The following is a 25,333-nucleotide window of genomic DNA, read 5'->3' as shown; positions in this document are numbered from 1 at the left end:
CCATAGAATCACGTCGCGAATGCAGCATAAAAACTACACCTCCCATCAACGTTAGCAGTTTCGCGTTGTGACTCGCTAGTAGTCGCTTCTATCAAATCCAAGAGCGCGCAGAAAAAGCGGAAAGTTAGACTAGCCAGCCAAGATGCAAAGATTGAAGAAATTAGTTTTTCTATCCACCGAATTCATTGGATATAGGAGGAACAGGATGAGATTCTGAGAATGCAGTGAGAGAAGGAAAGGTAACCTAACATGCCTTTTAGCCCAGTTGACGTATTGGCTGCAATATGCAAAATATCTGTAGCGAACCGGCACAAAAGTAGCTTCCCGTAATACTCCCATTTTATTCAAAGGTAGAACGCTACTGACAACTCCAGGCTTCCACGCATGCTTGTTTGTTTACACCGAATACAAGCTGAAGTGCAAAACGAAAGTAGGCCTACAGTTTGCCTACTGCCCCCATCAATGCAGATATTTCAAATAAAAACTAAAAGTATAAAACATATATCCTTGACCTTGATTAGCCTATGTTGGGTTTTGTGGAAGAGAAAACGGACTGTTTTAGTAGTAGTATTAGGCAGTATGCAGTCAGATAGGTCACCATGGGCCTATTTGGATTAGCTATAGATGGATTCACAAATAAATAAATTAGCCTACATTTGACAGGATACTTGATATACAGGCTAAATGCAAATATGGCAATGTATTATGTTATTTTACATTAACAAAATGTAGGAAAATAGAACAGACTGAAAATAAAGTAGGCACTGATCTTTAAAATCCTTCCTGTAGCCTAAATGTTGTCAGTCATTCTTAATATTCGCAATTGGTGCACTGGCATGTTTAACTGTTAGCTGCAGTATAATGTTAGATTATGTGTAAGTTAAGTACAGAACTGTCTGTGCGCCCAAATTTTTGTCTGTGCTCCTGAATTTTTTAACTTGGGCGCAGAAGTGCTCCTGAAAAAGAATGTTAGTTTAGAGCCCTGAAAGGGCAAGTATCTGCTGGGAAAACATGCTGGTTCTTTGAATGAGAATATCCAGAATGCTGAGCAAAGGAGGATTCAGTGTGTAGTGGTGTGTGCAGAGCCCATCAGGATAATGTACGGGGTGTGAAAATAAAGCTATCGACTCAATACGACTCTGCCTCTGATTCCTAGTCTGCTTATCGTTAGGCTTGTTCGTCTTTATGCAGATCTGTGCAGATCTGACTTGATGTGATGCATGCTGGGATGGACGCAATGCTTACTGGTTAGAAATCCTGTCCGACTTCTGTCAGCCGGGGAGGGACTTACCACCGTGACACCATGTTACATGACCTTAAAATATTGCGGGAGTCTAGCCTGCAGACCGATCTTGCAGTTGCCTTCCACGAGCTGCACGAGCTGAAACACGCCCTCATGACGTCAGTTCAAAGACGTGATGGGGCCATTTGAGAGGTATCTCCTCATGACGATTTTGACGAGTGTCTCATGCTGCTTCCTTATGTTGGAATATGTGAAAATGAACAGAAATCGAAGGGATACCTTCTTATATATGATTTATGCAACAATGGTAGGCTAGCCTACTGAAAACGTTTGCATATTCTGTTATTTTCTGCTGTTGGCTAAGTAGATAGGCACACATATAGGGAAAACACTTGATATTGAATTTATGTGCTATGTGCAGGCCTGTTAACTGTATGACAACAGTGGTTTATTTAAACTACATCATAAGAATTTATTTCCTCAGTCATCATGCTCATTTTAATGAGTAAGAATGAAAGTTCTGCTGTATTTATTGCAAACTAAATTCCGCGATATCTCCCGCGAGTCACGTCAGGCAGACTGTAGCCTGTCTGTCCGGGATGAGCTGCCCTCTGTTGTAGCTCATCCTCCTCTGAAGATCACGTTTACGTAGAAAGCCAGACCAAGTCAGACTCAGTCGATCTCAAACAAGCCTGTTATCTGTTTTTCGTGGGGGAAAAAAATCTCGTCTCGTCATGTCTTTAGTGTCTTTGTCGGCGATTTCTTTCTTTTTCAAATATCTCAATAACAGGCAACAAACTCTCAGCACAGTCAAACCAAAGTTAAGTCGTGTTGAAAAGAGGCTGAACCTTGCAAACAATTTACTTTTATAGACCACTGAAATCACACGTGAAAATTACCATCACGTTAGGATTTGACTGGTTGTGAGCGAGATCTAACACCCTCCTCCACCCGCGTACATCGGAACTAGCTCCCGGTTAGCATTAATAATCGTTTACTACTTTAACGGCACCGACAATCAAAAAATCCAGTGGAAACCAGATGGCAGAAGTATGTAGGCCAATCGGCCCACCAGCTTTTTCTACTTTGCCACCTACAGAGCAGAGTTTCCGCTAGAAAAAAATGGTGACGGTCAAAGTGACCGGCAGAGGTTTCGTTTTCCGGACATTTTGATGATATGCCGGTCAAATATCCTATTATCCCTTCTTAATTAGTCAAATTGAGGAAAACTGCAGACAGGCTATGTAACTTAAAGAATGACATAATCAGGCTAACTTAAACATACTGTACCTAACAAGATCTAGCCAGTATCTTTTCATGGACAGCAAGAGTCCGCTTCGTTCGTAGAGCTCACATCATATTGTTTTAAATTAAAGTTCAACAGAAATTTCAGACTTTCAGACCTGAAGCCACTTGGCATTTTGCAGAATTCCTAAGAGCTTGATGAATATCTCAGGTCTCAAGCAAATGCGTTTGACATTTGCAGCCAAGGGATTTCGCATGATCAATAAAGAGCTGCTGCTTATTTTATGTGAGGTGGCGCTCACGATAATGACGCACGTCCTGAGAGACTCCTCCGTTTCACTAAAGTAAGGAGGCTTTTTTGTTTTTTTGCTTCCTTCCAATAAAGGTCATGTGCCTGTCGGAATATGCGTCAGTGGCGTCCTCATGTTTCCTCATTATGCTCTTGCTGGGCTAGCGTTTCACCTCCTCTGGAGCTCGTGCACTAGGCACTGTCTAATCCATCTCATTCCGAGCCCACTCTGGCACCTCTCATCATTTATCTTCTGTTGACATCTTTATTTCTGAAAGCTTTTTAATTGCTAACATATTCCACAGTGCTGCGTTTTTTCCCGCCTCTTATTTAGTCAAATAAAATAAATCATGTAAGTGGCTTGTGTTCCTATTTGTGAGAAATTCGCAGCAGAATAGGCTCCGAGCTTGATGCTGTGCAGAGAGGATTCGGGAATGTACATCTCCCAAAGAGATAACAACTACAACTGTAGAGATCCTCAAAAGCGGGCATTGCAGATGCATGTGCTTGTGCATAGGGAACTTTAAACGGGTTCTTTCTAGAGTTGATATCTTTGGCTTCTGGTTACTATTTGGGTTTTAAAAGCTTGGGTAATGCTTTGGTTTTAAAAGCTTGGGAACCCACCTTGAAGGATAGGTCAACACAGTAGTCCTGTTTATGAACTGGGCCAGCTCACTTCTGCCAACATAGGGTCTCATTTCACCATAATGGTTCTCCCCCAGTTCTCTTCAGAGCTGGCCATGCAGGGTGGTCCCTTAAGGGATACACCGCAACGAAAGGACTGGGAAGGCAGCATGTGAAATGTGAAACGTTTCTCGAAAGACAAACCCCCCTAATAACAGGCTCTCTGAAGATGGTTCTCTGTTGAAAGTATGAGTCAGTGAAGTTTTCTCGCTGCTGCTTGTTGACTCCTCTGCTCACCATTACCCTCAACCCGCCTGTATTTTAATTGTGACTCACATGACCTAGGGCACCTGCTGTGCCTTTTATCATAGAAAGACATCCCATTACTGTTGTTGTCTTTCTTTGAAGTGTACAGCTCTTTAAGAATACAATGTTTCCTGGTCTAAAATTGTGTCAGTCTGTTTTTATACAGCATTTTTTCACAGCTGATTTTTTTTTTTAACAATATATATTATGTTATTCATAAGAGTATTATGTTTTGTGCCTTGTGCCAGGTGACCATAATGGACACTGGAGTAAGAGGTACTATTGCAGTTGGCCTTGTTCCTCAGTTCTACAAGCTTGACCACCAGCCCGGCTGGCTCCCACATTCTGTCGCATACCATGCTGATGATGGCAAGTGAGTACACAGCGCTGTACACAGTATGGAAATACTGTGTAAATATTGTGTCAGTAGAGATACTGGTTGTAATCTGTCTTTTTTTGTATATGGGATGGATTGGCTGATTCTGTCTCGCATGTGCAGGCTCTACAATGGAACTGGAGTAGGACAGCAGTTTGGTCCAAAGTGTAACCGCGGAGACCGTATTGGCTGTGGGATTTACGCTGACACTGTAGATGCTGGCCTCACGACTGTTTTCTTTACCAAGAATGGGAAAGAGGTGAGTGCAACCTGCTGAAGACTGTGTGTGCCCTGTCTGTGTTTCAGTTCCTTTCATGACCAGTGCTCCGTGTCAACGACATGGACGTTTTCAGCAATGCATCATCTGCCGCTATGTCATGCTAGTCATGAATGATTGTAAACTACTGTTTTTAAACTCACCGCTTAAAAAATTTTTTTTTTTAAAAATGGTGACGTCTTAACATTGTGGAGCAGGTAGGTTCGGTGGTGGTACCTGTGGCCCCGGACGGACTGTTCCCTGCCATCGGCATGCATTCCCTGGGAGAGGAAGTGCGGCTGGACCTGCAGGCCGAGTGGGGGCAGGAGGAGGATGACAGCGTGATGATGGTGGACAGCCATGAAGACGAGTGGGGTCGCCTCTATGATGTGCGGTCCAGCGGAACGGTAAGGTCCCAGAGAGTCCAGTCTATGGGAGACACCCCTGCGTTTCGTTGCCCATGCATTACAGTTTCCAAATCCTCGATTCGATTTCATTTCCAATTTTAAAGTCAAGATTCGATTTGTTTTTGCGATGAGAGGCTTCGAATTTGGTTGATGCGTTGGTTTTTAATTGGCTGCAGCTTGAAGTTAGAGGAGATAACGTGCCGCAGTTCAACATGTGTGTGTGTGTGTGTGTGTGTGTGTGTGTGTGTTTTGGACACTTGGCATGCATGCTGGACGTGGCATTGGGGGTGTGGCTGCATCATTTGATTTCAAAGATCGAGATGTAATTTCGATCGATTTTTGACGTAAGACCAAAATCGTGACACTCCTACTTCAGACTAACTTTTTACATTGCCACTGGTGCACCTAACTGTTTTATTTAGGTGCTCCCAATATTTTTCACAGCATCTCAGTAATACGCTAGGGTCAGAGCTACCAGAGGCAGAGTACAGGACAGTTCTTTGCAGAACAGCTGTGTTTTAGGACTCTGGAGGCACATAACATTTATATAAATTGCTTTTTATCACATTCACTGTTATTATGCTACTGTTACATGTTATTTGCGGCATATCCATCTAGTCTGGTTTAAATCCAGTGACTTGATGCTTGCTGATACCCTGACCAAAATGAAGCCACATCTCTCTGTTTGCTGTCCACCTCAGCTGTTACTTGCACAAGCTGGTCAACAAGTGTGTGTGTGTGTGTGTGTGTGTGTGTGTGTGTGTGTGTCTGTGTGTCTCTGTGTTTGCTGTCCACCCCAGCTGTTACGTGCACAAGCTGGCCTTCTCACAGCACTGTGTTCGCTACTGTCGTCCTCCTCTACTCTTCTTGACAGTTATCTCTTCCCGACTGTCTCTTACAGCCTTAGCTGCCACAGCAGCACTGGTTGAAGCCTGGAGATGCAGGGGCAGCCGTGGCCTACTGGTTAGCGCTTCGGACTTGTTTCCCGGAGGGTTGCCGGTTCGAACCCCGACCAGTAGACACGGCTGAAGTGCCCTTGAGCAAGGCACCTAACCCCTCACTGCTCCCTGAGCGCCGCTGTTGTTGCAGGCAGCTCACTGCGTCGGGATTAGTGTGTGCTTCACCTCACTGTGTGTTCACTGTGTGCTGAGTGTGTTTCACTAATTCACGGATTGGGATAAATGCAGAGACATTTCCCTCACGGGATCAAAAGAGTATATATACTTACCATATACAAATTGATTGGACATCTAATCACTGGCCAATTTCCCTGTGTGTTTAAGTTTATGTTTTTTCCTCTAGTCCAGGCTCTCTCTGTGCCTCCTCCAGACAAGCCCATTCTAGTCTTGTTGACTGAAATATTTGTCAGTTTTCAATGGTAGCCTAATGTTATTCATTAGTTGTCCATATTGAAAACAAGCAGCTAACCTACAATGACTCAGTTGTGTTCTAACATTAGCTTTAGCTTAGCTATCTTAAGGGTCCTTACATGCATGTTATAATTATTTTGAGGAAGTTGGTCTCCACGATTGACTTATGTAGGTTGCAATAAGAACAAACTTCCAAAAAAAAGAAAGAAGAAAAAAAAGAGAGAAAAAAAAATCCACCGCTGAGTTCAAGATGATGCCAACCTTAAGGGGAACACAGGATTTAAAGGATAATTGTTCACGTAGATCTCTGTTTCTCAAAGTCACTGCGTACTGTATGATTATGCCCCCAGAGTCTAGCACTGTAGCCTGGCTGCTCTAGCTGTTGGCTGTTGTTAACTGTCTTCTGTACGGTGTAGCGAAGGGTGAGAACAGTGACCCCACCCAGCCTCAAAACCCAGGTTTCCAGGGTACTAAACCTGCACCTTGACCATAACGCCAAAGAACCAGGTTCCAAGAACATCTCCAAGAAGGTTGACTTTCCAGTGACTACAGTTGCACATATTATTTACAAGTTAACATGATGCATGGGACTATAGCCAACCTTGTTGGATGTGGCTGTAAGAAGAAAATTGACTCTAGACCAGTGTTTCTCAAAGTGTGGTCCGCAAGCTAGCCCAAGTGGTCTGTGAGCAGACGTGGTAAAATATAATATAGATGAGTTGTTTGCAATATTATAATGTAAATCCAAACATTTCTGCAACACTGCCTATGTAAGGCATGCCAGTTTAAATCATATAAATTCTCTGACACAATAAGCAAGGTGCAAAGACAATCAGTGAGTAGGCCTATTGTGTAATTTACTGTTGAAGTCTACTTTTTTTTTTTTAGCTAGGTGGTCCGTGAGGCTATTTTTATTGATTAAGGGGTCCTTGGTCTGAAAAAGTTTGAGAAACACTGCTCTAGACTGAACAGAAGTAGTGCAAATTGGATTACAAAGAGCCAAAGAAAACTCTCAAGGTGAACTCCAAGGTCAAGCTACAGCAGTGACTGACACTATTGGTCACTTTTTGGACAACAGTGGGCCCCTTGGAGGTATCCACTGTTGAAAGAAAATCATAAAAATAGCCAGACTAGAATTGGGTAAATGCATATGGTCCTTCAGGAGAAATGTATTTTGGCCTGATGAGACGAAACTGGATGTTCTTGGCAGTCACATTAGCTCTATGTTCACGACTATGTCCTAGAAAAGAACACCATACCTATTTTGAAAAATGAAGGAAGCTTGGTTATATTTTGTTGCTGCTTTGCTGCATCTGGCCCAGGGCGTCTTGAGGACACAATGAAATCTCAAGACTAGAAGGAATCCTGGAGCGAACCATACAGGCTAGTGTCAAAGTAAGTTTCAGTCACAGGTCAGGGGTCCTCCAATAGGATAATGACCCAAAACACACAGCTAAAAGCCCCCAAGAATAGTTAAGGAACAAATAGTGGGACACTCTGAAGAGTCCAGAGCTAAATCCCATTTAACATCTCTTGAAAGAGTTGCAGAAACATGCAATCTGCGGAGGGCACCCTTCAAACTTGAAACAGCTGGAGCACTTGGCTCAGGAAGAGTGAACAAAATTACCTGTCAACAGATGCAGAAGTCTCATTCTGAGCTACAGAAAGCGTTTGTTGGAAGTGATTACCTCAAAAGGTGCAACACTCTTTAAGGTAGAGGGAGGGGACCATCATTTTTTACATTTAATTTCAATTTGTTTTATTATTTAAAATATTCGTTGAATGAAGAGTCCAAATCGAAGTTTAATTTACACAAAACATGGAATGAACAATGATGAATGGCAATACCTTTTGTCAGTTTCAAATTTGTTCGAAGAAAAATTGAGGGGTTTTCCTTTTTGATGGAAGGGTACCAACATTTTCAGCCAAGACCGTAAATGATTTTAAAAGCAGCTCCTGGGTCTTTTTTTTTTCACACAGATGGTGAAGCTCAAGACCTGCCAGCCAACTAGACAGTAAAGAATGTCTGACTGTTTGATAAGCACAGAGCACACATAACAGGCTGAATGTTTGCCTGAATAACAATAACACTGCACCTTTCACCACCACCCACCTTGAATACTCAGATCTAGTCTTACTGGACATGTATTACCCACATGAGTTAAGAAAGTTAATACATAACATATGTGTGAGTAGAGTGGAAGAGTCAAATGGCTGAAGGTAGATAACTAGTAGGCTTCGACTTAAACACAATATAAGATAAACATCTGTCTGCAACAAATCCTTGCAAGTAAACTATTCATTACACAATTCAGTACAGTGTGTGTTTACAGTGTTAAAGTGCGTTGGTATTTTCTTACACCATTAGTACTGATATGGTGTGTAGATAAGCATAGGTTGTAACAAGCAGCTGAAGATGTATTTCTAGGTTTTGACAATAGGAAACCTTATAACTTTTTAATTTCTAGAATCTTTTGTTTAATCTTAAGTCATAAGGGGGCACATTATATTGTGGACATTCTCTCTGCCTCCAGATATTTTCGCCCACCTGAATACTTATGTTTTCCTGAATATGATTTCTTCTATAGCACTATGTGAAATGTTGGTTTTATTAAGTTAATTGGGATTTGAAGTTGACTTTGGGTGTACAAAATGTATCATGTTTCTCAATTCTTAAGTTGAATATGATTTTTTTTCAAAGTGGTAAGAATAACATCAACATGTATGATGCTGTACACATTTGGAAAGGAAGAAAGTCGGCTTTCAATTACAACTTATTAACCAGCTGCCAGAAGAATTGTCTTGTATGTTCACATGTTGAATCTCTTGGTGGATTTGTGTGTGCTTTACATACATTTCCTGTGTATTAGCCGCATTGCATATAAGCCACAGGACAATGTTTTATGCAAGTTAAAAAAACAAAAGCATATTAATGCCATATTAACTGCCCCCGTGTATTAACCTCATAGCTGAAGAAATATTGCAAAATCAGTGTATAAGCCGCGGCTAATAGTTGGGAAATTACGGTATTCCTCATGGTAGCATGAATTCTCCTTTTATATAAGAGATACCATATCCCATCTGTTAGCTATATTAACATGCTGTCCCTTCCTGATCATTCTCCATATGAAGAATGCATAGTCTTTTTCCTCCCTTTTGCAGGCATGAGATAAAGAGGTAAATGTCATTTTATATCATCATTGGCGCAGTTCCATTGGCCTGTCATTCCTCATCTCACTTCTCACCCCATTAGTCAGCATCCGTAATATGTTGATCTATTTCTCATTTTTCCACCTTCCAGTTGTTTTCATTCAGATTGTATGTCCATATAAAAGCTGTTAATTTACTAAGCGCTGCAGTTTTTGCAAATAACTGACTTGAATATTTCAAAAGCTATCATTCCCAAGCTGGATTGTCCTCATTCATTGGGTCAACATAAAATATTAACATAAAATTCAAGGCAAAGGAAAGAGGGCTGAAGACTTTATCTTTTGTATTTAGTGACCAAGGTCTAAGGCAAACAGTCTAGCCCTACCCGGAATTTTACTGACTGGTGTGTTATGGCTGAATGCATGACTTATCTAAAACTGAGGGTAAACTGTTTTCCAACAGACCTGATGTCAGGTTTAAATACCTTTATGACAGACAGAGCTGCCAGCAAGGATTAATGGGTTGCTCTAAACTTGAGCTTTCTCTTGGCAGAAACCAGTCATGGTTTGAGTGTTACACCTCTTTACCCTCAGAAGCACCCAAGATGGGTATAGGATAGGATTACAGTATTTCAGATATGTTTTTTCCTTTTTAAAAAAAAAAAAATCTTCTCCAAAGTTATTACCTTGCAATTAAGAAGTGAGTCATGCATCAGCTCTGAATAGAGTCACTACTTTTAATTCATTATTGACATGATTTATTAATATCTTTGCAGCTCAGTTGATGAATGGCTCAGAGGAGAAATATTGAAAGAGCGCTGCGTAATCTTTATAAATGAGATCTGAGATTTAAAATCTCCCTAAAATAAGTTTGCATGTTTAGTTTAGATCTCGTTTGCAGCCACACTCCTCCTCCTTGTTGTTTGTCTTGTGTGGAGGCGTTTGGCTTGGCTCTGCTGCGTACGTGCCGTTTGATGCACACACACACATACACACACACATGCCGGCGAGCGCGTGCACAGTTGCCCCAGGAGTAGAGATATGTCCAACACCCTTAATCCCACCAGGCTTGTGGTTGGAAGACACAGGCGGGTACCCGGGGCATTGGAAGTGCTGGCTCATCCGCTGTAGCCTCACATACAGACAAACACCTGGCCGCCTCTGCGCTGCCCCCTCAAGTAATGTGTCTGAGTGCATTCCTCCAGGGAGATTTGACTAAAGGCAGTAATTCCTACCTTAGCACTTTAATGTGAGTCAAAGCAATAGCCATGTTTGTGGCCGTTTTCCCCTAATGCTCGTCTTTCATCTGCTGTTCCAAACACTTTGCGGTTATTGGTCAGTGTTGCCAGCACCGCTGACTGCGTGACATGGCCTCAGTGAGTCAGAGAGCAGGGTGGGGGAGCTATGGCCACGTCACACAACGTCACACACGCTAATTATTTTGTAGCACGTGCCTGATTGACTTCCTCTTGACCAGTGGTAAGTCACAGTTCCTGCTCATGGGATTTGGATGGAGGCTTTTTAAGGGTGAGCCAGAGAGAGGATGTGACAGAGGCTTGTATAGGCTTAAACGATTTTAAATCGTTGGTGGCAGATGCAATTCTTGGTGTTGTAGACATAATTAAAGTGTGACTTTTCTTCAGAAGGTTAGGTTATAACTTCAAGGTTGTATTTTTTTTGCCATGGCATCCACCACCTTCATCCAAAAGAGATAAGGAAATGGTGTCAATAACTGTTTCTGTTGTCTGACATAGACACTGTTTCTATTGGCTAGTTAGAGCGTCCTTTTTTCTTTCAGAATTGTCATGCTGCAGGGCTGGGCCTGGGCATTTAGTCCAGAAAAAGTTCATTTTCCCATCGGCTGAGTATTTCCAGTTGAAACTCAACCGCACTGAACATGTGGGAGCATCACAGATGTCCCGTTCTCATTTTCCCTCCCTTTCCTCCTTTCTGTCTTATCATTCTTTTCATCCTTTCCTCCTTTCTGTCTTATCATTCTTTTCATCCTTTCCTCCCTTTCTCCCTCCTTCTTCCCACCCTTTCTGGCAACTGAGCCTGTGTGAGAAATCAGGAAACTAGGAAACTAAAAATTCACATTGGAAGGCAAGTTGGCATGCTGCTGCAATAAGACTTGATTATTTCCATTTCTCTATTATTTTGTCAGAGATCCAAGCGTATGTACTGTTATATTGTTTAAGTCTGATCCTATGTTTAACAGTAGTACATGTATATTAATACGTAATAGGTAATTTAACAGGTGTTAATGCAGCTTAGAGAAAAACAAGTATTTTATCAATGGATATCATGACGTGTCTACATCTACTGTATGTACCGTGCCTTTTCTGTTTAGATAACAGTGATGTGCTGGATACCGTAGCAGTACCCCCAGGTTAGAAGTCACAGTAGAAGGTTTTTTTGTTTGTATGTTTTTTTTTTTTCCCGGGTAGGATTACCAAATGTCTACTTGTATCTCTACACTGAGCTATCTTCAATATTTCCAGTCATATATTTGAATATCTAAAAACAGACATTTATGATCTTGTGCATGTCTGTAGTCATAAAATTGTCGCCATCAAATGTTAAATGTCTACAACTATTAGTCCCTGCAAGGCACTGGAATGAGTGCAGGTTTTAAGTTGAGCAACATCCGTAACATGTGATGGTGGCACAATTTGTTTGATTAAAAGGTGGTGAAATATCTCATGACTTGTTAGAGCACGGCCTTGCTGCTGCTCCTCTGTTTATTTGTCAAAAAAGTGTACAGCTGCCATGCTGACTGACGTGCATCAGCACATGAGGTGACCAGCCAACTAATATGTTTACAGAACTCAACAGCTCTCAATGCACTTATGCCATCCACCCTCCCATCATTGGTCATTTCAAACGATACGATACGATACAACTTTATTGTCAGTCAAGGCTGAAATTCTTTTTGCATCCCTGGGCAGCTCATTTAAGAAAGAGGACATGGACATACATACAGACATACAAGAGTTGTATAACACCAAAGGACATACATGAAACATTACCACAAATGACATAAGCACACAAGAAAGGAAGCAAAGCATACATGTATTTTTTTAAGTTTGTTGCGATTGAAAGAATGAACTCTAAAGCGTCTGTTTGAAGGCAGAAGCTGATATTCTCTGTGCAAAACATGTGAGGAGTCATTTGAAATGTTCCTGGCCAGTCTGAGCTGTTATTGTGATCTTCCTGAAAGGAGTGTGCTACTGGAACCTGAATTACTGATGTGAAAAACAAAGAAATGATTAGGCTATTAGCCTGAATGCCTGAATCCAACCCACCATCAATAAAACAATCTACATAATTAAATTATGTCCACCAAAGATATTGAGAAAACCATTTTCCATTAAGAGAGGCTATAATATTTCATCACCTGCTCTTGGTCTGTTATGACATTGCTGTCTTTCTGAGTTGACACTGGAGTGATTTATAGTCCTGTGAGAGGAGTTTGTTTGGGTGTAGTTCATATCAAATATTTGGGAACACCTTAGAAACCTTTGAGGAGCAGGAGCTGACTGTATATTTAGGCCACACACATATGTAGAAACACTTACCTAAGTGTACACATTTGGTGTCGATGTGTACTTTTTTTGTCTAAAAACCATCAAGACATGCCAGGCGTCAGGTTTCATTTGACCATTAGTGTTGAAAGAATGTTGCAATTTTGTGTCTGTCGAACAGAAGATCATATCCATATTAATATGGGGGTTTCCCACAACCAGTTAAATGTTCATGGTTGAAGTGCTGGAACTCTGATCATGAAACTGAGCCAAACAAGTGGAACTACTCCACCCTTGAGCCAGCGTGTTCCAGCTTTCCAAGATGTTCCAAAATTTGACAGGAAGCTCGGGAAGCTTGTTTGGAGTGTTACACCTGTTGCCTGGGCAGCAGGTCAACAAAACACCCCCTCCCTCACCACACACACACACACACACACACAGGCCTCGACTCCAGGATCACAGAAGTGGGGAGGATTTTTGATCTGACCGAAGTGGCGCTGTAGCTCTGGTAGCTTTTGGGAAATGCCAGGAGCATCGTAAGAACAGGCACTCCACTCCTGCAGCATTACTCAGCAGTGTGAAGACAGTCATGTGGGGCAGATACAGCTCTCATTCCCCCGCACCAAAAATGGATGTAGGCATGTAACTTGATGTGAAGAGGCAGCCAATGTATTTTTTAACAACAGAATGACAGGTCTAGATGAGTGGTATCTTCTTCAACACAGTGTGTTTTGGGAGTCAGGTCATTGAGAGTGAATGGTAGAAATGTTAAACCTCTCAGCTGATTGTAGTATAGTATTTATGATATGACCACAGACATTTACTATTGTGTGCATCTATAACTGGAAATTAATTTATGTTGAATTAAGCAAGATATCATTGTACATGCTTGATTATGTGGAATATCTGTGATCTGTGAACCTGAAAGCATTTTAATGAGCCAACTCTGTACTGCCTCCCAGGTTGCTTGTTTAAGTCACTGTTTGGCATTGGGGTTAAGGGATAAACAAGGACAACAGGAAATGATAAACAGCATCAGGAAAATGTTTCCATTACCCAAGCAGCTAGTGATTTTGTGAAAGCAAACAGAATTCACATAGTAATTAACAAAATGCGCCTGAAAAATCTGAAGATAATTAAAGTAGTGTTTTTTGGATCAGCAGCAGAGATTTTGTCACAAACAGAATTGGAAGGGAAAGCAGAAAAGGGCAGTGTATGCCGTAAAATAGAGTTGATGTTAGGTTAGTCGGCCACAGTTACCACTGTGGTATGCCAAGATGCTATAGAAGCTATCTGCTTTTTTAGCACTGGTCTAGAATTAGTATTTCAGAATGCAGTCCCCATACTTTTTCACAATTTATGCAAATTGGATCATTGGCATCCCATTGTCTTGAAGCCTTTGGTTAACTCATCATAATTTAGTGTTCCCTCCAAAGGTCCCCACTTGTTAAAAACAGTAAGTCCAGTCTAAGTAGTAGTGACATTACACATAATAGCCAAATGTGTATATTGTAGTTTCTTTTTTTTTTTTCATCAATAACATCCAACTCGCAAAGGCAAATCATATATCAATATATACTCTGTATTCTCATGACCCGATTCCCCATGGTCTATGGGGAACTTGGCTTCTCCTAGATTTCACCATAGCTCCCCTTTGGGTTTTCTTGATTTCATCATGGCATTTAAAGTGGGAGTCATAGGGGCCTATTGATCTTGCACGGAATCCCCAGGATGACTCTTAAAATTCCAGCTGGGAACCCGGTTTTCTGACCCAATGCCATGAGAATGTTTTGTAAGTGGACTCACACACTGTTTTTGGAGGGGCAACCATAAGTTGGTGATTCATCCTTTCTGGGAGCGGCATTCATTCATGGCTACAAATGGAACTTCTTTGAGTTCTTTGCCATTAAGGAATTTAGCGGCAATGATTACCCTGTCAGTTTTTTACAGATTCAACAAGGTTTTCATGCAGATACAAGACGCAAGGGGTCCTACATTTTAGTACTGTTTTTGGGTAAAATAGCTATACTCGTCCATAAACTAAACTAAATTCAGCAGATTAAAACTTTATGCTTATATGTGAACATTCAGACTGGCTTCTTCAGTGGTGTGCCCGATCACATAGGGTTGCATGTGGGCCAATACCCTCCCCAAATTAGCTTTGTCAGATACTGCCATCAAAAGCTGGGTCACATGCTGAGAGATGAAATGGGCATTGCATGGGCATTAGGTATTTTTCAAATTTAAATGCTCCCCTCACCCCACAGGAATTAATGGTTTCCTCTAACCCTTGAATTAAAGTGTCTTGTGGTGTGACATGATAAAAGCTTTGAATGGAATGTGGGGGTAATTGCCAGTGTCTCCCCTCTGACAGTGCTATCTGTTCCTCCACAGCTTCTGGAGTATGTAGGGAAAGGCAAGAGCATCATGGATGTGGGATTGGCCCAAGCCCGCCAGCCTCTCACCACACGTAGTCACTACTTTGAGGTGGAAATTGTGGATGCAGGCGACAAATGCTATATAGCACTTGGACTGGCACGCAGAGTAAGTACAAATATGTGCGAGTGTTTTTGAATACTGTAGTATTTTCTGTGCTCTCTCTGAGGTCTCTGAGAACTGTTTTTCTGTTGCATTTGTACGGTCAGCCCAGGGTTCCACCCAGTATGAATGTTCTGTTTTTACAGAGGATCCCACGCTTGGTTGGACCTCCTACTTGCTGGTGTTGCTAAAGCCTATACCTTAGCATCCTGGCAAAAAAGGACTCAATGGATTTATCATGAATTAATGTGTTTTTGGCACCGGCCTGATATAGCTATTTCAGGACTATTAGCTGTCTTACTATTCAAAAAAGGTTTGCTTTTGGTGAAGATGTACAGTATTTCCTAAGGTGTTTACAGCAGACAAAGTAATGTAGGCTCTTTCAGACACCCGGCCCTGGTGTACCTGGTCCATCTAGACGGCATTCTCTTTTAGAAATATGCTTTCTCTTGTATGATTCCGTCTGTCGTACAACTCCCACTTACATGATTAGAGATTGTGGTTCATATGAAGATTAGGGGTGAGTGAAAGACTAACAACTAAATCACAATATTTCATGATAGTTTTTGCAATAATATAAATGACAAAATGAAAGTAGTACTATTCTCCAGTATCTCATTGGCCACAAGTTACACCATCTTACAGACTTGAGAGCAATACAAACACTGAAAAAGTAATAAAGTAAGTAAAATGTAATCCTCACCAAATTCATAGAGAGGAATTCTACAGGTATGTCATGGACAATGGTGTCTTACAATGGCATATCCCTACCGATGATTTTATAGCCACGCCCAGGGAGATACTAGTCTGGAACACAATAGTTCACCAGCGTTTCCATTGGTCGGCAGACTACCTGCCTAATCAGCAACGAGAGAGGATGATGCTATAGATTCGAAACCAAAAGAGCGTAGGAGCAATGCCTGCAAACCAAAAGAGCGTACTAGCAATGCCTGCAAACCAAAAGAGCGTAGGAGCAATGCCTGCAAACCAAAAAAGCGTAGGAGCAATGCCTGCAAACATCAATAGAACGTACTAGCAATGCCTGCAAACCAAAAGAGCGTAGGAGCAATGCCTGCAAACATCAATAGAACGTACTAGCAATGCCTGCAAACCAAAAGAGCGTACTAGCAATGCCTGCAAACCAAAAGAGCGTAGGAGCAATGCCTGCAAACCAAAAAAGCGTAGGAGCAATGCCTGCAAACATCAATAGAACGTACTAGCAATGCCTGCAAACCAAAAGAGCGTACTAGCAATGCCTGCAAACCAAAAGAGCGTAGGAGCAATGCCTGCAAACATCAATAGAACGTACTAGCAATGCCTGCAAACCAAAAGAGCGTACTAGCAATGCCTGCAAACCAAAAGAGCGTAGGAGCAATGCCTGCAAACCAAAAGAGCGTAGGAGCAATGCCTGCAAACCAAAAAAGCGTAGGAGCAATGCCTGCAAACCAAAAGAGCGTAGGAGCAATGCCTGCAAACCAAAAAAGCGTAGGAGCAATGCCTGCCAACATCAAAGGAACGTAGGAGCAATGCCTGCAAACATTAAAAAATGCAGTTGGAAAAATGCTGAAATGTATTTACAGTAATGTTAGGAATCTTCGATCAATGTAATTGGTTAGGCTGGACCAATGCTTTTAGAGTTAACATTATGTCTACGCCACGCTAGCTTGTAAATTAATCCCAATCACTTGATGAGTCTTGCTTTGTCAGGCTAGTAACCTTATGCTTTTTACTAGTTGGTATCACATTGCTCTGATGAATTTTACTTTATTTGGAGTAGGCCTATGGCATTAGACAAGTTATATTGAGAGTACAGAAGCTTGTTGCTCACTTGGATATTACGAAGAGAGTAGACATGTTTTGTTTTCTCTCTCCAAGAAAATTGTTTTAGGATGGTAAGTGCACAAGAGCACGGTAGGTTTAATCATTCTCTTAATGGAAGAGATTTGGAATGACCAACAGTAACTGGCTTCTCAGAGGTCCTTTGTGGAGGTGGGTGAATCTTACAGAACAACCATCAGTGCAGCAATCCTCCAGGCTGTAATGGTAGAATGGCCGGATGGAAGTCATTTCTCACCCTGTCATAACAGGAAGTGGACATCTAATACTTGCATTGGACGCTCTTTGATCTTTGTCCACTGAATTAGTCAAATATGCTTTTCTGTTACATCATGTGAACATCATTTCAACTAATTAAATGAGCAGCACCAGAATGTGAATGACAGGAAGTAAATAGAAATACCTCAAAATGGTGCACCGCGTGGTGCTGGTCAGATGGGACATTCCAATTCAAAACAAAGCAGTCAAACTGATTTTGTCGCCGACACTCAATTACATTCAGTTAGGACACCATGTAAAAAGCACATGATGACCCACTGGGAGTTTGCCAAAAAGCACCCGGATGACCCTAGGACCATGAAAAGCAAAATGTTCTGGTCTGATGAAACGAAGATTGAACTACTTGGTGACAGTCCCCAATAGCTCAAGCACTGAGCATCATCTCATTAATATCATCCCCACCGTCAAAACAGGTGGTGGCAACATCATGTTGTGACTAGTCAGGTTAGATGGAAAATGGATATAGAAAAATATAAAGCCATCCTGAGTCAATGTTTACACTCAGCACAATGACCTGAAGCATGCAGCCAAGAAAATACAGGCGAGGCTTTGGGGATACCTCTGTGATAGTCCTAGAGTGGCCCAGCTAGTGTCTGTATCTGAATCCAGTAGAGCAGGGGTCTCCAACCTTTTTGGGAATGAGGGCTACCTGAAGACCCGAAATCATATGGAGGGCTACTCATTTGAAACAAACATACCCTCACCCCTTTTTTGCGAGGGTAGTCCTCCTAAATAATAGGCCTATGTGATTTTTACTTTTAAATGATCAATATTGTGTAGGTCTATAAGCAACTGTATTTTCAACTTTAACATCAATAGCCTATGCAACACTACCAACATTTTTGTTCAGTTTGTTCATTTCAAAGTTTGCATGGGGAATCTAATCTATTTTTTTTTAACAAAAAAACAATCTTTTTGTGCAATTAATAATTTGGGTTACAATTTGTACCCAATTTATACCCACCCACCATTATGAATTCAGGGGTTGTTTAAGTTCTGATTTCAGTGGACAATTCGGTTTTAACATTTCAATAGTAATCGCCCACACCACCCTAACATATAAAAACTCCTTTTAAAGTTATTGCATACCTGAAATCTCTCCATGATCTGACAAAAAAGGTCGAGCACAGTCCTGCTCAGTCATGCATGCCACAACATTTTCAGCGCTATTATACTGCAGTAGCCTACGGAGGAGAAAAGGCCTGTGAGCTAAAGCAATTGTTTTTCAGTCCTTGAACAATCATGCAAGAACCGTATTTGACGAACATGGAATGGCCACAGAACTTTTGCAAAGATATGTTTCCATTGGCTACACCAGACAAGCAATTTTTCCCCCCCTTTACTGTCTATGCATGCGAGCAGCGTGTATGCGCTCCGCTTCCGTTGTTGTTTAAAGATTGAATGGGAAACAGATTTGAAGCCAAAGGCTAAAATTTAACGCAGCTACAATTTGTAAGGTATCACCAATATCAATTTAATGTTACAGATGTATGGCTACATACATTCTTAAAATGGTTCTGGTCTAGACTTAAATATCTATTGAAAACTTCACAATGGAGAGTGTTTTTAGAGCGTGATCTGCAGGCGACCTGTTGGCTATTTTTAGAAGGTGTGCTGGGGGAGCCTCATAGCCGTCCCGCGGGCACCGTGTTGGAGACTACTGCAGTAGAGCATCTCTGGAGACCTGAAAATAGCTGTGCATAGATGCTCATCCAGCCTGGTTCAACTTTAACCAAGTACTAAGTGAAAGGTTGAATATGTAAATAAATTAGGGCTGTCAAAGTTAAAACAATAACAATGGGGGGAATTGTCCCATTTGTGCGTAAATCGCGCATAAGCTTCTTTTTACGCACTTGAGATACGCACCTCTGTGTTACGTGTATTCTCCCATTCCCACTTCTGTCACACCCACAGTGCGCAAGTTCGAAATCAAGGCGGCCTTATTTAAAATAGAACCAGACTGATCGACCACCTTGTTAATTTAAGTTGATATGAAAACGTGAAACGTGGACTTTACTCATTGACCTGAGTGCCATTTAAATCCAGAAAGAACCCAAACCAGTCTTTGATTGACCTGAGTGCCATTTAAATCCAGAAAGAACACAAACCAGTCTTTGATTGACCTGAGTACCATTTAAATCCAGAAAGAACACAAACCAGTCTTTGATTGACCTGAATGCCATTTAAATCCAGAAAGAACACAAACCAGTCTTTGATTTTGAAAACGTAAGCATGGTGAACTGAATAGCGAATGCCATTTAAATCCAGAAAGAACACAAACCAGTCTTTGATTGACCTGAGTGCCATTTAAATTCAGAAAGAACACAAACCAGTCTTTGATTGACCTGAATGCCATTTAAATCCAGAAAGAACACAAACCAGTCATTGATTTTGAAAACGTAAGCATGGCCTAACAAAAAATTGACTTCACGAAATTTCACTTATGCTTTGAGGTTTTTTTATAAAGAGTCAAGACATGCTTGAGGTGTGTAGATCCATAATTTAAAAACTCACTGTTGAGAAAGAAAGTTGCAATGGCAGCTGCTTCTCATAATGTCAATTTAGCTATGCCAACGGAGCTGTAGACTGACACCTGCAGTTTCGAATACAGTTGAGAGACTGGGATAACAATATCAGCCTCTATTACAAACGAATCAAGAGATAGGCGAATATAAACGCTGCTCGACAATAGTCCAGACATCTGTGCAAATGTATGGATGACTTCGGTCAAATTACAAAGAAATGGACAGATTCGAAGTAGGCCCTGGGATTATGACTATACGTCAAGTTAAAACTGAAGATACAGTCGGTAAGCTCCATATCCAAAGTGAGTGATTATAACAGGGTTTTCACTATTTGAATGTAGCTTCATGGGTAAGGTAATGTCGGGAAATATGCCAACATGTTACACTGTAATGAGGGAAAACATGAAGCTGCTTCAGCATATTAAGCACCAAATTTGATACTGTAATATTAATTTGTATCGTTCTATGTAGCCTACTATGTAGTATTTATAACTAGGCCTACTGCCGACATAGAGCAATATGCCTTTTCACCTTGTAGTGGCGCTCAACCTTAATATAGCCCTCCAGAGCGCGTAGTTGGAAAGGTGCTTAACTCATTGAGTGCCAAAAACGTAATATTACATTTTTCCTTCCCATGCGATGAGTGCCAAAAACGTAATATTACGTGTTTAGCTTTTTTTTTTAATTACGAAACTAGACACTCTAACACACATTATATGTGATTTTGGGAACTCTGTGATGAATGGAAATGAAATATATGACGATCGAAAACTCATGAAAACGCAAGATCTGGACATTTTATCTGGACGTTTGATCTTAACTCTGCTTTTGATGGTTGCCGCTTTGTTTCGAATCAGTCACTGATTAGCCTATCAGTGACATGCACACCAGGTCAAAATCAGGTAATTTATTTTCGTGGGTTTATCACTAGGTGGCAGGTCTCGTTAGATCTCTTCCTAGAAACTTTGCAGGCAACACTTCTCTGAAGGGAGAAATGAAAAAGTCAAAGAAAAAGATATTGCAGCAGGTGCGTTTTCGCCAGACAACGCTGGATGAGTCCACCTTTTTACTAAGACAAGATGACTCTGACCACGAGTCACGACAGGTCAAAAACATTACAAGGAGTGACTGAACACCGTGCTGAGGAGGGAGTTCCATCTTCACCACGAGCCGGGCCTAGCGGAGTGGGTGGTAGGCTGAGTCGCGCTTGCAAGAGGGCACGCCCTTGCCAGAGTGCTGAATATGTCGGTGATAGTGACTCATAAAAGACGCAATATCTCCATTTCTAGAAAAAAACAGGGATTTTGATGAAAACTAGCCACTGTTTAGCTTGGGATTTCTCAGGAACAGAGGCGTGTAGAAATACACGGTTTGCACCCACTGAGAGCTTAAAGTCTCACCTTTCAAACGAGCCATTGTATGTGTTCATAGCTATAACACAGAATATGCTGTGGCTGTACAAAAATCATCAACAATGGTCTAGATTGCTGGCACTCTAGGACAAAGCTTCCGAAAACAGCTTGGCATTCAATGAGTTAAGCCGTAACGCGTAACTCCCTTTATCACGCGTAAATGACAGATATAAGCAAAGGGGACAATTTGTGCAGAGTGAAATGCGCGTAGTTACGCGCTTTTTTTTTTTAACTTACGCACCCTTATAGCCTGACGAGCCAGACCCACATTAAAATGTAGGGTCTGGGCACTCACCGTTCGCAGTGCTCAGTCCGAGGGGCGGGATAATCAGTTGTCTTTCAAATTCCCTCTGCACGCAATAGGACAGTGGCAGCGCTATGAGTCCCATGCGTTTCCCACCAGCGGAGCTAGTTGGCTAGTTCATACGTTTGCCAACTTAATAAAAGCTTAACTCGTGTCACACTGTTCGCCAGCAGCATCCATCTTATTTGTTTTTGAAGTAGCAGGGAATTCAAGCCAAACCGTTGCAACTCTGCCATCAATCATTATGTTAAGCCCACCTAACGACTCTATACACGATTTCATTGGCCTGATTAAGTTTCGATTTCTGGAGCTCACAAGCCAACGGAGAGTTGTTAGACTAGCCCTGGCAGCAAATGTAAACGCCGCTAGGGCCGCGTCTAGATTTCTAGGCTAGCACCCTTACGCACATGGGAGAATTCTCCCCAATGTGTTTAAGCAATCTCACTTTAACACAGTTGAAAAAAATAGTGGTATTAATTCAGGTTCTATCCAAGTCAACTGGGCTAATATAGGAAGTGCTGCAGTCATCTCAAGTCAAGACCTCAATCTCTATTGGCATTAAAGTTGTATTTTTCGTATCAATCGACACAAACACAAAGGTGAGTTATAACATTAACTTTGTGATAAAATGTCTCAACATGCTATCAACTGCACCCACATTATGTCAGGTAGATGGTTTGACATGGTTTGTTAGCAAATTTGATTGAATTCAGTTAAGTTCCTTCTAAATGAACAAGCTTCTCAAAAACCCAGAGGACAATTAGCTTACCAATTAGGATATCTTTGTAATTGTGGGATACATCTCTGTCTTTGTCCAAGGCACTTGCATTGGTGTTTGAAATGTAGTGTCACCATTATAATGGACTTATGCCAGAATAGAGTATATGTACTCGTATAGGCAGGTTGCTTTGCCTCGCCTAACACTCCTCTTAAAGTTACTACAAAGAATCCAGAGGACTTCTAAGTGAATCACATGAATGTTTGCAAGAGCGAATGCTTTGTTAAGCAAGTCCAATCTAAGATTGTTGGATGTTCATCAGGTTCTCTAATTTCATGGCCACGAAGCCAGCCTTTTATGTGATGGTGGAAAATTGTCTTAGCCCTGTAGCATTGCTTTGGAAGGCCTATAATAAGAAGTGGTGCGTTTTAAAGCAGGCGGGGGTGGTTGTGCTGTCGCTCTCACCTGACCCTCCCAGGTCTCTCTGTGGCCATGGCCTCGGCACAGACTAATTGCTCTCAGGCTCTGGCGTACAGACAGTAAACAAACTTGTCACGTAAAAGGGTTGAGTGGGGCCACTTGGTCCTCTCTGTCTCTCTCTCCCTCTCTCTTCCTTCCCTGCTTGCCTCTCCACCCCCTTCTATCTCATTCTCCTTTCTGCCTCAGTGAGGAGGAGGAGGAGAAGGTAGGAGAAAACAGGAGCCATAACTTCCCACGTTGTCCTCCACCTCTGCATGCCATGTTGTCCCGCATCTGCGACTCATCACACGTTCTGAGCTTGCACAGACGTGATAAAAACAGGTAATTGAAAGGGCTGTGTAATGACTGTTTACTCATATTAGGATGTTTTGGTCCTCTGTGCATCCTGCCACAGCAGACAGTGCTGGGGAAAGCGATGGCACGTCACAAGTTGTGCAAATTTCAGGCCATCACTTCCTCGATGAAGTGGAGCACTGGTTGTCTTAACTCTCCTGAGATACCTGAAATATCAACTCTTTTACGTGACATAACTAACAGCTCTCAGATTATAAATGCCTGCTAAATAAATGCCTGCAAATCACATCAGCAGATTGTAACACACATTCTGCCTATTTTTATCCCTGAAGTCACCCAGGCCCCACCAAAACTTGACAACATCAAAAGAAAAAAGATTTTTCTCAAGTAGAGGACACATAAGACTGTGTTCGTGAAAATGTTGCTGAGGTTTTAGTTCCAGTCAGTTTTATATTGCTAATAAAAATCCTCAAGTACTTGAAACCCTTCACAAATGTTTTGCCTGGCAAATATCAGACTCCATTCTGCCCTCTGAAAACCCATCAAGTGGTGTGGTGTTGGTTTTCCTTTGTTCAGCTTCATCTTAGCAAAGTAGTAAAGACTGCTGTGGGAGCGAGATCACTCACTTTTCCATTGTGCTGACAGCTTTTTCGCACGGAGAGCAAATATTTCACTTGGTCACTATTAGTTGATGAGGACTGACTCCTCTTTTCTCCAACGTCTGTTTTAAACCCAGTCGCCTTACTCTGTATGGCTTGGTTGCTGCTATCATTTTGGCTGTATTGGATTCCAGTTGTGGTGCAGTGTAAGCGGATGAAGGTGAGCTGATCAGGCTTATAAAAGAGCATAGAGATTGTAGATTGTCACAGCAAATGTGTACATTTCCAGCAGTTAACTTGAAAAAGTGTGAGACACTGTAGCTTTATAGACCTTTGAGGCTCATTGTAGACTGTTTGTGTATTCCTGTGGAAGGCAAACCTTTCACATGACTGTATGATTCATTTGACTGTATTTAGTAAAACATTGATTCATGAGACACAGACATGGGTATAAGAAGTCGGCTACAAAGCCAACCTGACGTAACCTTGAATACTAAGGCATGCAGTGAATGGCTGCAAACTAAGCTCCAGACAGTGGCATGAGCTCTATTCAAGAGTAAAATGAATTATGCAGTGATAATATATCAGTTTGAAACAATATGATTCTTGTACAAAAACAAGCCAGGTCAAAAACAGAGCCCCAAAGCCACTGTCATCCTGTCGGCAGAAGACATTTTTCAGCAGAATGTGGTCTGTGCCCAATTCTCTGGAAGTGCATTACCACCGAAACTCGTTAATTGGCTGCTGCTCTGCATTATTTTATTTCTATTAGCTTAGAATTCAGTCTCTTCACCTGATTCATTCATCTGCCTGTCTCATAATCCACCTGGCCAAGTTATTGCCTGCCTCCATAGAAGAGGAATGGTTGGCAGAGTGAAATGCTATCTCCTTAAATGCAGTGAAATTGCTCTTTCTCTTAGAAATTGCTCTTGCTCTTAGAGCCTATTCCTTTTACTGACGGTCTTTTTAACACGGTGACAAACTTTTCAAAGTGGTTAATTATTCAGGGCTAAAGGGAAAAATCCTCATTTTGCCATTTTGTCTTTGGAACAGTAACAGCTAAATATATTGTTTTGCATGTTTCATCATTGCACACTTTCAGAAAATGGTCACAGTCTGAAGCCCTGCCCATACATTAGTTTCTTTACTGTTTTTGCGGGAACAAATTGTGATAAAACATTGTAGTTACTTTGTTGTTGCATTATGCATTACACCTTGTAACATTTAGGCCTACACTATGGACATTTTTATGAGGAGGCAACATACGTTGTAACCTCAAAGCTTTCTGTATCTAGCTAGTTTTTACTGCATTGTCAAATTAATTTAGATGGTACATGGTCAAGTGAAGACCTGGAAACGCGTATCTAATTTAAGTCTACCTGGTTTTTCACAATATAGTTTTCTGTTCACACAAAAACCAACAAGAATGTTGGCAGTTTTTCATGATGTCACCTAATGATATTGTCTAGCAAGCCAGTAAGCAAGTAAACTTCAATGAGGTGTCAACTAGGGATGTAACAGTATGAAAATTTAACATGAAGATTATAGTGACCAAAATG

The 25,333-nt window shown here is 41.5% G+C and overlaps 1 protein-coding gene across 4 annotated transcripts in view; it reads left to right on the top strand.

Moving 5' to 3' along the window:
• spryd3 (SPRY domain containing 3) overlaps positions 1-25,333 on the top strand; it is a 65,165-nt gene that overhangs the window by 14,723 nt on the left and 25,109 nt on the right. For 3 of the 4 annotated variants that reach the window (XM_076277359.1, XM_076277358.1, XM_076277357.1), the window contains exons 4-7: positions 3,956-4,080; positions 4,207-4,342; positions 4,558-4,746; positions 15,184-15,333. In XM_076277359.1, coding sequence (XP_076133474.1) covers positions 3,956-4,080; positions 4,207-4,342; positions 4,558-4,746; positions 15,184-15,333 — 600 coding nt within the window. The remainder of the gene's footprint in view (positions 1-3,955; positions 4,081-4,206; positions 4,343-4,557; positions 4,747-15,183; positions 15,334-25,333) is intronic. The other variant, XM_076277360.1, reaches the window with a different exon arrangement.

This window comes from Alosa pseudoharengus, unplaced genomic scaffold, assembly GCF_046254945.1.
Source record: "Alosa pseudoharengus isolate Yale_2024_CS ecotype anadromous, Long Island Sound unplaced genomic scaffold, YU_APseudo_1.1 YU_APseudo_1.1_scf_9, whole genome shotgun sequence".
Lineage (NCBI taxonomy): Eukaryota > Metazoa > Chordata > Actinopteri > Clupeiformes > Clupeidae > Alosa > Alosa pseudoharengus.
Note: the sequence above shows the minus strand (reverse complement) of the source record. Positions and strands in the feature narration are given on the sequence as shown.